The 16862-nt window shown below is 40.9% G+C and overlaps 2 gene segments (V, D, J or C); both read left to right on the forward strand.

Annotated features, from left to right (window-relative positions):
* Positions 1-207: 207 nt before the first annotated feature.
* On the forward strand, positions 208-951 carry LOC112577682. The segment is given in 2 exon segments: positions 208-318; positions 536-951. Coding segments are annotated over 2 exon segments (402 nt in total).
* A 10113-nt stretch (positions 952-11064) lies between these two features.
* LOC123464696 lies at positions 11065-12703 on the forward strand. The segment is given in 2 exon segments: positions 11065-11279; positions 12058-12703. Coding segments are annotated over 2 exon segments (453 nt in total).
* Positions 12704-16862: the final 4159 nt, after the last annotated feature.

The following is a 16862-nucleotide window of genomic DNA, read 5'->3' on the forward strand; positions in this document are numbered from 1 at the left end:
CTAATTGCTTTTGTGAAGCCCCCTTTCAGGATCAGCCTAACTTAATTACCAGTGAAAGAAAAATTGACAAAGTAAAAGTCTGTGCTGAGCCAGACTTTTTTTCCCATCTGTGCACAGACCACATGACGTATGTAAATGACAAACCCCACTTCCTGTTTGAAGGAGTCACACAGGACCTGAGGTTATATGTATATGTGCTGCCAGGAGCACAAAGACACTCTCAGCTTGAGGCAAAACTGAGCACATTTGTGCAGGGGAATCCATGCCTCATGCTGCTCTCCAGGCTGCTCTGGGTGTTCCTGGCCTTCACCTTCTCTGGTAGGGATGCTCCCAAACGTGGGTGCACGTGTTCAGGGTGAAAAGCCTGTACACAGGCACGTGGTGCTTCATGGGGACTTGGGGAGGAAACGGGGGTTGGAGAAAAGCAGGCGTCTTATGATTTCAGTTTGTTTTGGGGGGTGGTGGTCCTAAAAGAGTCTAATTCCTACATTATTTTATTCACTGTTTCATCTCTGTTTCCTGATTTTTCCCACAGGGTCCAGTGTAGCCCAGAAAGTAATTCAAGACCAGCCAGACATATCCAGTCGAGTTGGGGAGTCAGTTACCCTGAAATGTCAGTATGAAACAAGTCGGAGCAGTTACAGCATTTTTTGGTACAAGCAGCTTCCCAGTGGAGAGATGATTTTCCTTACAAGGGATGGACGCCACTCTATAAATGTTGAGAGATCACGTAAATCATCCAGCCTCACCATTTCAACATTACAACTGGAAGATTCTGCAAAGTACTTCTGTGCTCTCTGGGAACTCACAGTGCTTGAAGTAATAGGAAAAGCCAAACAAAAACCCACAAGCTTAATAAGAGAGAGCCTCTCTGCTGTAGGACCCTAGCTGAAATACACACCTGCAGATCCCAGACGATAAATGGTAGTCCTGTGGTTGCTTCATCTGTGGTCTGGATCAGAAGATTTAATTCTAAATAAAAGCTCTTTCCGTGTCATATGGAAGCAGGTGTCCAGAGTAACTTTCTACTGGTACATTCTCCTCTTGAATTTTTGACTTTAAATCAACCATACAGAACATGTGTAAAGTTGTCTAAATTTGAAAACTTGCCCCATAATAATATAAAATGACACTTTCACCTAAAGATCCTCACGTTACAAATCTTGATATAATATCTGAAATATACAGTATATATATTATCATGTATATATATATAATCATTATATATCATCATATATAGTATATATACAGCTACAGCTAAGTCACTTCAGTTGTGTCCGACTCTGTGCGACCCCATAGGCGGCAGCCCACCAGGCTCCTCCGTCCCTGGGATTCTCCAGGCAAGAATACTGGAGTGGGTTGCCATTTCCTTCTTTAATGTACGCATGCATGCTAAGTTGCTTCAGTTGTGTCCGACTCTATGCAACCCTATCGACAGCAGCCCACCAGGCTCCACTGTCCACAGGATTCTCTAGGCAAGAATACTGGAGTGGGTTGCCATTTCTTTCTCCAATAGTATTTATAGTATCATGAAAATAATTTCCTTAGTTCTTTCCTTTTAGGGTTCCCAGGCAGTAAGGGTAAAGGACTCACCTGCCAATGCAGGACACGTAAGAGACACAAATTTGATCCCTGGTTTGGCAAGTTCCACTGGAGGAGGGCATGGCAACACACTCTAGTATTCTTGCCTGAAGAATCCCTTGGACAGAGGACCTTGGGGGGCTACAGTCCATAGTGTCACAAAGAGTAGGACATAACTGAAGCAACTTATCATACAGCCCTTTCCTCTTAGACATCGTGTCAGGGCATATTCAGAGAAGAACTACCAGTGATGTAGAGTAAGAGATTAGTTATAAGGATTATTCAGCTTCTCTTGTGGCTCAGCTGGTAAAGAATCTGCCTGCAATATAGGAGACCTGGGGAGAGTCCCTTGGACTGAAAGATCAAACTCATCGATCCTAAAGGAAATCAGTCCTGAATATTCACTGGAAGGACTGATGTTGAAGCTGAAACTCCAATACTTTGGCCCCCTGATGAGAAGAACTGACTCATTTGAAAAGACCCTGGTACTGGGAAAGATTGAAGACAGGAGAAGGGGATGACAGAGGATGAGATGGTTGCATGGCATCACCGACTCGATGGACATGAGTGTGAGCAAGCTCTGGGAGTTGGTGATGGACAGAGAGGCCTGTTATGCTGCAGTTCATGGAGTCACAAAGAGTCAGACACCACTGAGCCACTGAACTGATAAGGATTATTCACAGGCAGGGGCTAGAGCCAGTGGAAGAGTCTGTTCCATTTGTATTCCAACACTAAATCCAGATTAAAAATGTTATATTTGTATATGGTGCTGTGTCTGAATTCACTGTAGGTCAACCAGAGTAACATTTGTAAAGGAAAGTTGGATGTGGACAAAAGCATGGACAGACTGTGACATGTATGGAAATAACATGAGGACAATGGAACCCACAAGGTACACCAAAACTTGTCTTTTTCTCTTACCTCCTTTAGGCTGACAGTACTGGGTGACCTTTAGAAGAAGTGGATGTCATTTGCCATCATGTTACAAGCATACTTGGTCAAGGACAAAGATAACATGAGTAAGAGATCTGGTGGAAGGTTGAGGAGTTGTGAGTCAACAATAAATTGAACTACCTGATCAGCAGCAACACTATGAGTTGCCATAGTCCCTGGAGACCTGCACCAACCTGTGGAACATAGAAACATGGCTACTACATGAAAAGTACCTTCCAAATCCTATGCAGACCTCTTTCATGGCCAACCATAAACAAGAACAATACAGATTTTGGGAAACAGATTTCCAGATAGTTAAGTTGACACAGTACAAAGCCACTGTAATAGAGCTTAACTAGTTAACTTCACTCCTTGTTAACTAAGATTCATCATTATCTCTTTGAAGAACAAAACTTTCTGATAAGGACAACAGGAAAATTATGCTTCCTCTTCAGTTCAGTTCAGTCACTCAGTCCTGTCTGACTCTTTGCGACCAAATAAACCGCAGCAGGCCAGGCCTCCCTGTTACCAACTCCTGCAGTTTACCCAAACTCATGTACATTGAGACAGTGATGCCATCGAACCATCTCATCCTCTATCATTCCCTTCTCCTCCTGCCTTCAATCTTTCCCAGCATCAGGTTCTTTTCCAATGAGTCAGTTCTTCGCATCAGGTGGCCAAAATATTGGAATTTCAGCTTCAACATCAGTCCTTCCAATGAACACCCAGGACTGATCTCCTTTAGGATGGACTGGTTGGATCTCCTCGCAGTCCAAGGGACTCTCAAGAGTCTTCTCCAACACCACAGCTCAAAAGCGTCAATTCTTAGGCGCTCAGCTTTCTTTATCATCCAACTCTCACATCCATACATGACCACTGGAAAAACCATAGCCTTGACTAAATGGACTTTTGTTGGCAAAGTAATGTCTCTGCCTTTTAATATGCTGTCTAGGTTGGTCATAATTTTCCTTCCAAGGAGTAAGTGTCTTTTTATTTTATGGCTGCAATCACCATCTGCAGTGATTTGGGAGCCCAGAAAAATAAAGTCAGCCACTGTTTCCACTGTTTCTCCATCTATTTGCCATGAAGTGATGGGACTGGATGCCATGATCTTAGTTTTCTGAATGCTGAGCTTTAAGTCAACATTTTAACTCTCCTCTTTCACTTTCATCAAGAGGCTTTTTAGTTCCTCTTCACTTTCTGCCATAAGGGTAGTGTCATCTGCATATCTGAGGTTATTGATATTTCTCCCGACAATCTTGATTCCAGCTTGTGCTTCATCCAGTCCAGCATTTCTCATGATATACTCTGCATATAAGTTAAATAAGCAGGGTGACAATATATACTCTTGACATACTCCTTTTCCTATTTTGAACCAGTCTGTTGTTCCATGACCAGTTCTAACTGTTGTTTCCTGACCTGCATACAGGTTTCTCAAGAGACAGGTCAGGTGGTCTGGTATTCCCATCTCTTTCAGTATTTTCCACAGTTTATTGTGATCCACACAGTCAAAGGCTTTGACATAGTCAATAAAGCAGAAATAGATGTTTTTCTGGAACTTTCTTGCTTTTTCGATGATCCAGCGGATGTTGGCAATTTGATCTCTGGTTCCTCTGCCTTTTCTAAATCCAGCTTGAATATCTGGAAGTTCATGGTTTAGGTATTACTGAAGCCTGGCTTGGAGAATTTTGAGCATTACTAGCATGTGAGATGAGTGCAATTGTGTGGTAGTTTGAGCATTCTTTGGCATTGCCTTTCTTTGGGATTGGAATGAAAGCTGACCTTTTCCAGTCTTGTGGCCACTGCTGAGTTTTCCAAATTTGCTGACATATTGAGTGCAGCACTTTCAGAGCATCATCTTTTAGGGTTTGAAATAGCTCAACTGGAATTCCATCACCTCCACTAGCTTTGTTCGTAGTGATGCTTCCTAAGGCCCCTTGACTTCACATTCCAGGATGTCTGGCTCTAGGTGAGTAATCACACCATCATGACTATCTGGGTCATGAAGATCTTTTTTGTACAGTTTCTCTGTGTATTCTTGTCACCTTTTCTTAATATCTTCCGCTTCTGTTAGGTCCATACCATTTTTGTCCTTTATCGAGCCCATCGTTGCATGAAATGTTCCTTTGGTATCTCTAATTTTGTTGAAGAGATCTCTAGTCTTTCCCATTCTAGTGTTTTCCTCTGTTTCTTTGCACTGATGGCTGAGGAAGGCTTTCTTATCTCTCCTTGCTATTCTTTAGAACTTTGCATTCAAATGGGTATATCTTTCCTTTTCTCCTTTGCTTTTGGCTTATCTTCTTTTCACAGCTATTTTTAAGGCCTCCTCAGACAGCTATTTTGCTTTTTTGCATTTCTTTTCCATGGGGATGGTCTTGATCCCTGTCTCCTGTACAAACTTCCATCCATAGTTCATCAGGCACTCAGTCTATCAGATCTAGTCTCTTAAATCTATTTCTCACTTCCACTTGTATAGTCATAAGGGATTTGATTTAGGTCATACCTGAATGGTCTAGTGGTTTTCTCCCACTTTCTTCAATTTAAGTTATTGTTAATATGTTATTATGATGCAATTATTCCTCATTCAACCAAAACCTACCGAGTTCATTTATCTATTTACGGGTGATGTTCTTTCCTCATCTAGCCGAATCACACTCTCCCACTGAATTCTGTATCTTAACCACTGAGATACACTGAGATGTAAGATTAAATTGTTGTGGCATGTTTTCTTTTACTACAGGCAGGCAAAGAGGAGAGAGAAGCTAAAAAATGGTTAATGTATGCATAAATATATTCATGTTAAATGAAGATAATTTTATAACTATTATAGCTTTTGTTACTGCAAATGACCACATGATTGTAACTGGAATTTATAACTACCTCATCCATTACCCATTCCATAACCTCTTTATCATAGTAAGAACCTCTACTCACTGTTGTACTTGACTTCCTATAAAGCAAGCTCCTTATTCAGGAGCAATGCTATGTGAAAAGTCATAAAGGTGAATAAAGTATTCTGCAAGTTCACCACTGTGGTTTTGGCAGAAGTTTGCAAGGCATTGAAGACAAATCCAAGGGTCTAATTTAGTGGAAGAAAATCTTGCTAATAGTCAGGAGAAACCAATATGCTGTGTTCTGGGAAACACCATTAAGAATGACGCCTGAGTTCTCAACACAAGCAATGGCAGTCACAAAAGAAAAGCATTCTCAAAGTTTTTAAAGAAAACAAAACTGTCAAGGAAGCATCTTATGAGCATGAATGTGTATTTTTAGATTGTCTTTTTTGTTAAAAATCACTGCTAAGAGAGTGAAAGTCAATGTGACTGGAAGGCTATATATGTAATCTTTATTACTAAAATGGGAATCAAATGCAGAATGTATTAAAAGCTCATAAACCAATATGAAGTGAAAATAGTTAATAAGAATGGCAAAATCTTGGAGATAAAATTCAGAAATATTATATCCAATAGCTAGTAAACATGCAATATGTCCTTGATTTCACTGTTTTTAGGGAAACCCAAATCAAGCCTCACCTGATCCATCTGTGTCCTTTCAGCAACTAGCTGGCTATCACACCAAAAGGATAATGAAAAACAGTGACTATCTCTAGGAAAGTAAGTGATTAAGTAAATGTCCTAGAAGCTTCCATTACTAAACTGATGTGGGGGGAAAAAGCAGGTCACAAGCCTGGCCACTGAAGGAAAGGAAGGTTTTAGTAGAATAAAGAGAGTTGATATTTATTGATCTTACTATATGTCAGGCACTGTAGGATGCATTTCCAATTCATTATCTAATTTAAATATCAAAACCCTATGGGACAGGTTTTATTGTTCCAATTATTTTTATCTTTGAGAAATGAGACACAACTTTCCTAGCTGTGAAGAGTCTCAAACCTTTATTGTCATCCAGAGTGTACCATTTACAGGGCTCCTTGGAGAAGATTTGGATATGAGGAAGACCTGACCCAGAACAGGATGAATGTGTGTCTCAGTGTCAGTGAAAATATGAATTTAAACTGGAACCTAAAGAGATCTATGAAGAATGGTTCTATCAAGATCTACAAGACTTTCTAGAACTACAACCAAGAAAATATGTCTTTTTCATCATAGGGGATTGGAACTCAAACATAGGAGGTCAAGAGATACCTGGAGCAACAGGCAAGTTTGGCCTTGGAGCACAAAATGAAGCAGGACAAAGGCTAACAGAGTTTTGCCAAGAAAACACACTGGTCATAGCAAACTCCCTCTTCCAACAACACGTGAGTCCACCCTACACATGGATATCACCAGAAGGTTAATACAGAAATCAGATTGATTATATCCTTTGCAGCTGAAGATGGAGGAAATCTATATAGTCACAAAAAGAAAATCTGGAGCCAACTGTGGCTAAGATCATGAGCTCCTTATTCAAAATTCAGGCTTTAGCTGAAGAAAGTAGGGAAAACCACTAGACCATTTTGCTGCTGCTGCTGCTGCTAAGTCACTTCAGTCGTGTCTGACTCTGTGTGACCCCATAGACGGCAGCCCACCAGGCTCCCCCGTCCCTGGGATTCTCCAGGCCAGAATACTGAAGTGGGTTGACATTTCCTTCTCCAATGCATGAAATTGAAAAGTGAATGTAAAGTTGCTCAGTTGTGTCCGACTCTTAGCGACCCCATGGACTGCAGCCTACCAGGCTCCCCCATCCATGGGATTTTCCAGGCAAGAGTACTGGAGTGGGTTGCCATTGACCATTTTGGTATGACCTAAATCAAGAACCTTATGATTATAGAGTGGAGGTGACAAATAGATTCATGGATTAGATCTCATAGACAGAGTTCCTGAAGAACTGTGGTTGGAGGTTCATAACATTGTACAGAAGGCAGTGACCAAAACCACTCAAAGAAAAAGAAATGCAAGAAGGCAAAATATTTCTCTAAGAAGGGATTACAAATAGCTGAGAAAAGAAGTAAGAGACAAAGAAGAAGGGGAAAGATATATCCAAATGAATGCAGAATTCCAGAGAATAGCAAGAAGAGATAAGAAATCTTTCTTAAGTGAACAATGGAAAGAAATAGCAGGGAACAATAGAATGGGAAAGACTAGAGACCTCTTCAAGAAAATCAGAGATACCAAAGGAACATTTCATGTAATCATGGGCACAAAAAAGGACAGAAATAACAAGAATCTAACAGAAGCAGAAGAGATTAAGAAGAGGTGGCAAGAATACACAGAAAAACTGTACAGAAAAAGGTCTCAATGACCCAGGTAACCATGAAGGTCACTCACCTAGAGCCAGACATCCTGGAGTGTGAAGTCTAGTGGGCCTTGGGAAGCATTATTACAAACAAAGCTAGTGCAGATGATGAAATTCCAGCTGACCTTTTAAAATCCTAAATGAAGATACTGTTAAAATGCTATACTCATTCTGCCAGCAAATTTTGAAAACTCAGCAATGGTCACAGTGGTAGAAAAGGTCAGTTTTCATTCCAATACTAAAGAAAGGCAATGCCAAAGAATCTTCAAACTATTGTACAATTGCACTCTTTTCATAGATTAGCAAGGTAATGTGCAAAATCCTTCAAGTAGGTTTAAGCAGTATGTGAACTGAGAAATTCCAAATGTATAAGTTAGATTTAGAAAAGGCAGAGGAACCAGAAATCAAATTGCCAACATTCACTGGATCACAGAAAAAGCAAGGGAATTCCAGAAAAGCATCTACCTCTGCTTCACTGACTACACTAAAGCCTTTGAATGTGTGGATCACAACAAACCGGAAAATTCTTAAATAGATAGGATAATAGTACACCTTACCTGCCTTGTGTGAAACCTGCATGCAGGTCAGGAAGCAACAGTTAGAACTGGACATGGAACAACAAACTGGTTCAAAATTGGGAAAGGAGTACGTCAAGGCTGTATACTGTCACTCTGCTCATTTACACTGTGTGTAGAGTACATCACACATCATTTGACATGCTGGGTTGGATAAATCACAAGCTGGAATCAAGATTGCCAGGAGAAATACCAACAACCTCAAATATGCAGATGATACCACTCTAATGGCAGAAAGAGAAGAGGAACTAAAGAGCCTCTCAATGAGGGTGAAGGAGGACAGTGACAAATTGACTTAAAACTCAACATTCAAAAAACTAAGATCATGGCATCTGATCCCATCAATTCATGGCAAATAGATGGGGAAAAAGTGTAAGCAGTCACAGATTTTATTTTCTTGGGCTCCAAAATCACTGTGGAAGATGATTGCAGCCATGATATTAAAAGACGCTTGCTTCTTGGAAGGAAAGCTATGACAAACCTAGACAGCATATTAAAAAGCAGAGACATCACTTTGCTAACAAAGGTCCATAGAGTCAAAGCTATGGTTTTCCAGTAGTCATGTATGGATGTGAGACTTGGACGCTAAAGAAGGCTGAGAGCCGGAGAATTGAGGCTTTCTAACTGTGTTGCTGCAGATCTTTGAGAGTTTCTTGGACAACAAGGATATCAAACCAGTTAATTCTAAACCCTGAATATTCATCAAAAAGACTGATGCCGAAGCTGAAGCTCCAATACTTTGACTCCCCGATGTGAAGAGCCGACTCATTGAAACGACCCTGATGCTGGGAATAATTGAGAGCAGGAGGAGAAGGGGGTGACAGAGGATGAGATGACTGGATGACATCATCCACACAATGGACATGAGTTTGAGCAATTCCCGGAGATAGTGAAGGACTGGGAAGTCTGGTGTGCTGCAGTCCATGGGGTGACATAGAGTCAGACACGACTGAGTGACTGAACAACAATAAGACTTCCAATGAGTATTTATGAATATTTGTTAAATGAACAAAGCATGATTATCATAACATTTACTCCCATGTATTCAATAGAATTTTCCTCAATCCTAGACTTGGATTTATTGTTTATTGTTCATTTTGTTCACAATTTAGTGTTCATTTTGTTCACAATAACAACCCTCTGTTTATGCTATTGGATAGGCAGGCATTCCATTTGTTTGGCAGGCATTCCATAAAATTGGAAGATTGTTTTCAGAATAATTTGAAGAATTGTTCAACATAATTTTCTCCTTAAATTCATGAATAATGACTTATCGGCTCATTCAGGATACAAGTAATTCTTGAGTGTCTACTGTGTACCAAGCTCTCTTATAAATACTGAATTACATGGCCTTTGAAGTAAATTTTAAATATAGGAAGGTTAGAGACAAATGAAAACTTAAAGAGATCAACAAATGAGAATCATATGACTGCAGTAAAGCAATCAAAAATAATTAAAATACTGCTATGGACAGTTTAGGACCAAGAAAATACAGATGAGTACAGAGGAATTACAAGTAAGATGTGTGTGCTGTGTGTTAAGATGCTTCAGTCGTGTCTCACTCTGCGAGTCATGGACTGTAGCCCACCAGGCTCCTCTTTCCAATGATTTTTTCACGCAGAATATTGGAGTGGGTTGCCATGGGCCCTTCTCCAGGGGACCTTCCTGATCCAAGGATTGAAACTGGGTCTCTTAAGTCTCCTGCATTGACAGGTGAGTTCTTTACCACTCGTGCCACGTGGGAAGCCCATTTACCTGCAAACTTGAGGGGTTTTTCAAAAAGTTGCTTGCTGACTTTGGGTCTGGATTTAGATCTGCAGTTCTTCTCTTCAGTCACAAGAGGGGGCTAATTCATCTGAAAACTGTTTCTGGGAGAAGGGAAGAGAAATTTATTTTCCATTGATGTGCCCCTCAAAAGGAAAAATGACATATTTCACTTTCTTTAGACAACTTGTGCCTTATTATCCCTTTTTGAATGTGTGTGGTCAAGGATTCAGGTTAGCCCAATAGCCTAAGCCCTTTCCAAGTACCTTCCTAACACGCTTTCCCATTTCCTCGCTCTGATTATCCCTTCCCTTTTCTATTCCTGATACCCTTTTTTCCCTCCTCCAACTTTTTCTACCACTCACACCCACCTCCACCCCACCTCCACTTTGTTTTCCTTCATTTCTGTCTATTCTTCTGCTGTAGCATCCTTGCTGCACGACATCCACAAGCATCAGCATAGGGAACATGAGGATTAAGGACCAGTGTTCAAGGAGGAGGTGAACACTATCTATGTCAATCAGTTCGTTTATTAAGAACAAATGCATGGAGAATGTCTACCTAGTTGGCAATAGATGCATGATTCCAGGAACCCTTACAAGAGTTGCTGCAAGTTCTAGGATGTGTAGCTGTTAGTCTCAATGTTATTAACTTTTCCTGTCTCCCAGAGCACATCACTGCCTACTTTTGAATCTCCAATTAATTTTCTGGAATGTGGATGGAAGTTTTCCTCATTTTACAACACAGAGCTCAGTACATTTTTCTGGGATTAAACATTGTGTTCCTCAGGCTTCATGGACCATCAGCCAGTTTCTTAAGAAACAAATGAAAGACCAATGGTTGTGCATAGACACATCATTGTGATCAGAATTCCTTTTCTTGAGCCAGACATTAAACTTCATAGATGATTTAACTGTGAGCTGGGGATGTTTCACCATCTTTTGGGGACATGACTAAAACCGGGGAGGAAGACATAGATAAGCAACTGCTTGATCATTGGCTGAGAAGGTCCTGGCAACAACACAGTGGTATCTGCACTGGTTGTAAATTTTTACTGACAGCTGTTGCCTCTGTTCTCTGGAACCTCCTCAAACCAAAGATCAGACACAAGCCTAAGCTCTGGGCCCATTGTCCTAGATTGTCCTTGAAGTATGAGGCTGGTGACTGGAGTAACTGTGTTTCTGACCTTGGGTAAGTATTCTGTGTCTACAAGGGATGACTTTGAGGCCAAAGGGCCACAAAAAGTCACTTACTCTCTACTCCTCTCTCTGTGCTTTTTTCAGCGTTATAGTGATGGGACTGAGAAATGATCTGTGCATTTGCTAAAGAGGCCAGTCTTCTACATTACAGTTTAAATCATAGCCACGATACCAGAAGAGTCCTTAGCAGTAAGCAGGTTGTAAGAATTCTCTGGGATTATTAAGCCAAGGACCCATGGAACAAAGCCTGTGGAATCTCTGATTCTTGCCACATATCTTTGGTCTCTATAATTTTGTTGTTGTCCAGTTGCTAAGTTGTATCCAACTTTTTATGACCAAATGGACGTCAGTATGCCAGGCTCTTCTGTCCTCTACTACCTCCTGGAGTATGCTCAAATTCATGTCCATTGAGATGGTGATGCTGTTTAACCATCTCATCCTCTGATGACCCCTTCTCCTTTTGCCTTCAGTCTTTCCCAGAATCAGGGTCTTTTCCAATGAATCAGCTCTTGTCAGCCAGTGGACAAAGTATTGGAGCTTCAGTTTCAGCATCAGTCTCTCCAATGAATATTTAGTGCTCCTTTCCTTTGGGATAACTGGTTTTATTTCCTTGCAATCCAAAAATTAACATCCACAATATTTTTACAGGACATAAGTAGAAACACTGGAGTAGGGGTTAGGGCCAGACAGTTACAGAAGGGTTATGCCTTTGATCCATAGAATTACACTGATTTGTGCTCTGGAGTTAATTTGATTTCTTAACCCCCCAGGGAATGTGTTTGATGCTAAGATCACCCAACCCAGCTCCATGGATTATCCTGAAGGAGAGGAAGTAACCCTGCCTTGTAGCCACTCTACCATTAGTGGAAATGAGTATATATATTGGTATTGGCAATATCCCAATCAGAGTCCACAGTATGTCATTCATGGCTTACGAGGCACAGTGAACAGCAGCATGGCCTCTCTCACCATCTCTTCAGACAGAAAGTCCAGCACTTTGGTCCTGCCCCAGGTCACCCTGAGAGACACCGCTGTGTACTACTGCGTCCTGAGAGAGGCACACTGGGACAGATGGGGCTGCACGTGTGCAGTATCTCTGGTGGCAGGAAGAGGGGACACAGCGGGGGGAGCAGTCACGAGAGCAAATCTAGAGTCATCTAGAAGGAGAGTCAGAGAGCAGTAAGAGATGAGGAAAATGAAGGGAAGGAGAAGGGGAGAAGAAAAACAAAGAAGAAAAGGACATAAAGAAAAGAAGAAAAGGACAAGGAAGAAGTGCTTCAATGGTTGATGTGGCTGAGAAAATTATGGGTATACTAAGGAGTATGTCAAGGCTGTATATTGTCACCCTGCTTATTTAACTTCTATGCGGAGTACATCATAAGAAATGCTGGACTGGAAGAAACACAAACTGGAATCAAGATTGCTGGGAGAAATATCAATTACCTCAGATATGCAGATGACACCACCCTTATGGCAGAAAGTGAAGAGCAACTAAAAACCTCTTGATGAAAGTGAAAGAGGAGAGGGAAAAGCTGGCTTAAAGCTCAACATTCAGAAAACAAAGATCATGGCATCTGGTCCCAGTTCTTCATGGGAAATAGATGGGGAAACAGTGGAAACAGTGTCAGACTTTATTTTTCTGGGCTCCAAAATCACTGCAGATGGTGACTGCAGCCATGAAATTAAAAGATGCTTACTCCTTGGAAGGAAAGTTATGACCAACCTAGATAGCATATTCAAAAGCAGAGACATTACTTTGCTAACAAAGGTCCGTCTAGTCAAGGCTATGGTTTTTCCTGTGGTCATGTATGGATGTGAGAGTTGGACTGTGAAGAAAGCTGAGCACCGAAGAATTGATGCTTTTGAACTGTGGTGTTGGAGAAGACTCTTGAGAGTTCCTTGGACTGCAAGGAGATCCAACCAGTCCATTCTGAAGGAGATCAGCCCTGGGATTTCTTTGGAAGGAATGATGCTAAAGCTGAAAGTCCAGTACTTTGGCCACCTCATGTGAAGAGTTGACCCATTGGAGAAGACTCTGATGCTGGGAGGGATTGGGGGCAAGAGGAGAAGGGGACGACAGAGGATGAGATGGCTGGATGGCATCACTAACTCGATGGATGTGAGTCTGGGTGAACTCTGGGAACTGGTGATGGACAGGGAGGCCTGGCGTGCTGTGATTCATGGGGTCACAAAGAGTCAGGCATGACTGAGTGACTGAACTGAACTGAACGGAATAATCCTAATTGCAAGATAGAAATAAAATGAGAAGCATTAGCAATTTTTCATGGTTCTTTCTTGTGTCAATAAAATGTTAGTTCTAGTGTGTTAGTCTTAACCTAGAAGTGAAAAAAATACAAATAATTCTCATTGTCCCAAAGACTTTTTTCATGTCCGACTCTTTGCCAATTCAAGAACTGTAGCCCTTCAGGCACCTCTGTCCATGGGATTTTCTAGGCAAGAATACTGGAGTGAGTTGCCATTTCCTTCTCCAGAAGATCTTCCCAATCCAGGGATCAAACCTGGTCCTTTGTCTTCTGCATTGGAGGCGGATTCTTTACCACTGTGGCACCTGGGAAGTGGTTCAGTATTCTTTATAATGTCTGTGTAGTACTCTGAAATATTCTATTATTAACTACTTTTCCATTAATAAATATTTGTTTCTATTACTGTGCTCTCATAAAGAGTGTTATCTTTATACGTCTTTGCAGAATGACTTTTGTATATATGGAGACATGTCTATTGTAATGGAATTTCTGAAACTGGAATGACTGTTTGCAAAAAAAGCTGCATTTAAAATTTTTTTGATAAAGTGACAATTTTCATTCAAGTGGTATAAACAATTATACTTCAACCAACAAAGAGTGAGAAGGTGCAATTTGCATCTTCCAAAAATTGAGAATTATCAGCCTTTTTTATTTTAGCAATCCTAATATATTTTATCTATGGCATTTTACTGATCCCTAGTGCTTTTGAGCAATTTTTTTCTCTGTATATTGGCACTCTTTCATTCAAACTTGATCATATGCTTATTCCTATCTTTGACCATTTTTTCCATTCAGTTCAGTTCAGTTCAGTTGCTCAGTCATGTCCGACTCTTTGTGACTCCATGAATTGCAGCACCCCAGTCCTCCTTGTCTATGACCAACTCCTAGAGTTCACTCAGACTCATGTCCATCGAGTCAGTGATGTCATCCAGCCATCTCATCCTCTGTCGTCCCCTTCTCCTCTTGCCCTCAATCCCTCGCACGCAGCATCAGGGTCTTTTCCAATGAGTCAACTCTTCACATGAGGTGGCCAAAGTACTGGAGTTTCAGCTTTAGCATCAGACCTTCCAAAAAACACCCAGGACTGATCTCCTTTAGAATGGACTGGTTGGATCTCCTTGTAGTCCAAGGGACTCTCGAGTCTTCTCCAACACCAGGGTTCAAAAGCATCAATTATTCGGTGCTCAGCTTTCTTCACAGTCCAACTCTCACATCCATACATGACCACTGGAAAAACCATAGCCTTGACTAGACGGACCTTTGTTGGCAAACTAATGTCTCTGCTTTTGAATATGCTATCTAGGTTGGTCATAACTTTCCTTCCAAGGAGTAAGAGGTTAGTTTTATTTGCTAGAATTATTTTGATATCTTACTTGATATTTTGATGTTTATATTTGTTAGTATGTTTTATTTTAACATAGTACCATTTATTTTTTAAATGATATTGTCTTTAGTCTTATACTGTCAAATCTATCAAACATTTGTTTCTTTTTGGCTTTAAAATCACTGTATTTTTAGAAAATCCTCAATGTATCTTTTAATCTTCATTACCATTTAGTGAGTTATTCTGAGATCTATGCTACCTATTAGAAAGTGAAGCCTCAAAGAGATTTTAAAAGTTGCCTATATTCAGTTAATATGTCTTAGCCCAACTGTTACATTTATTTTTAAATCTGCTAATGTCAAGCTCCAAAATCTCGGCATTTGTTGCTCAATGTGGCCTCAATGGAAGCAATAAGCTCCAAAATAATGAGTCAATTGGAAAGTCAGTGGAATGAATCACAATACACATCCCAGAAGGTGAAACATTTCATGGCAAAATGTCAAGTGTTAGAATAAAAAGCATATGTTGTGACTCGAGAAAAGCAATAATCCTTAATTCTGTAAAGAAACATGCCGCCGCTGCTGCTGCTGCTAAGTCGCTTCAGTCATGTCTGACTCTGTGCGACCCCATAGATGGCAGTCCACCAGGCTGCCCCGTCCCTGGGATCCTCCAGGCAAGAACACTGGAGTGGGTTGCCATTTCCTTCTCCAATGCATGAAAGTGAAAAGTGAAAGTGAAGTCACTCAGTCGTGTCTGACTCTTAGCGACCCCATGGACTACAGCCCACCAGGCCCTCCGTCCATGGGATTTTCCAGGCAAGAGTACTGGAGTGGGGTGCCATTTCCTTCTCCAAAGAAACATGCTAGTCCTCTAAATATCCAAATGGCAATAGAACGATGTGTTACTGATTGTAGCAAGATTCTGAAACATCCTGAGCTCCTTATTAGCCACACATTTTCCCCAGGAGAAAAGATTTAGAGGAAATTAGAGCACAGGACAGGAAAATAATAGAGAGGTATTCCAGTCCTTGATGTGAGTGGCATCACTGACATAATATTCTTGGATCATCAAAAAGACAGAAATCTATCCTCCTGGGTAGAATGTGTTCAGTTCAGTTCAGTTCAGTTCAGTCGCTCAGTCGTGTCCAAACCTTTGTGACCCCATGAATCATAGCACGCCAGGCCTCCCTGTCCATCACCAACTCCTGGAGTTCACTCAAATTCACGTCCATCGAGTTGGTGATGACATCCAGCCTTCTCATCCTCTGTTGTCCCCTTCTCCTCCTGCCCCCAATCCCTCCCAGCATCAGAGTCTTTTCAAATGAGTGGAGGAGGATAGATTTCTGTCTTTTTGATGATCCAAGAATATTATGTCAGTGATGCCGCTCACATCAAGGTCTGGAATACCTCTTTAGTATTTTCCTGTCCTGTGCTCTAATTTCCTCTAAATCTTTTCTCCTGGAGAAAATGTGTGGCTAATAAGGAGCTCAGGATGTTTCAGAATCTTGCTACAATCAGTAACACATCGTTCTATTGCCACCTTTGCATGAGGTGGCCAAAGTACTGGAGTTTCAGCTTTAGCATACCTAAATGTAAATTGCTGTGTTTATCATGCTTTGGAAATTGCTTTGATTCATGAGACAGAGATGAAGGAACAGATACTGTACTGAGGTCTTGGAAAGTGCAATGAGAGGTGCTGTAGCACTTTCCAAACACCAGAATATCCCTCCAGTCACTTTTTCACTCATTTCTTCCTCTTCACAGACTTGGAGCTCACTTTCCTTTTCCTCACTTCACTATTATATGTTTTCGTTCCTTTTGCTTATTGAAGTGTTCTCAGTCATCAGCCCAGTACCCAACATATAGTAGGTGTTCAATAAATATTTATTGAGCAAAGAAATATTCATGACTGATGTTACTAATAATTGATAGGGATGCAATAAAATATTGAAAGGGTGAGTTAGATTTTCTATAAAAATAGAAGAGTC

Source organism: Bubalus bubalis, chromosome 11 (genome assembly GCF_019923935.1).
Source record: "Bubalus bubalis isolate 160015118507 breed Murrah chromosome 11, NDDB_SH_1, whole genome shotgun sequence".
Classification (NCBI taxonomy): Eukaryota; Metazoa; Chordata; class Mammalia; order Artiodactyla; family Bovidae; genus Bubalus; species Bubalus bubalis.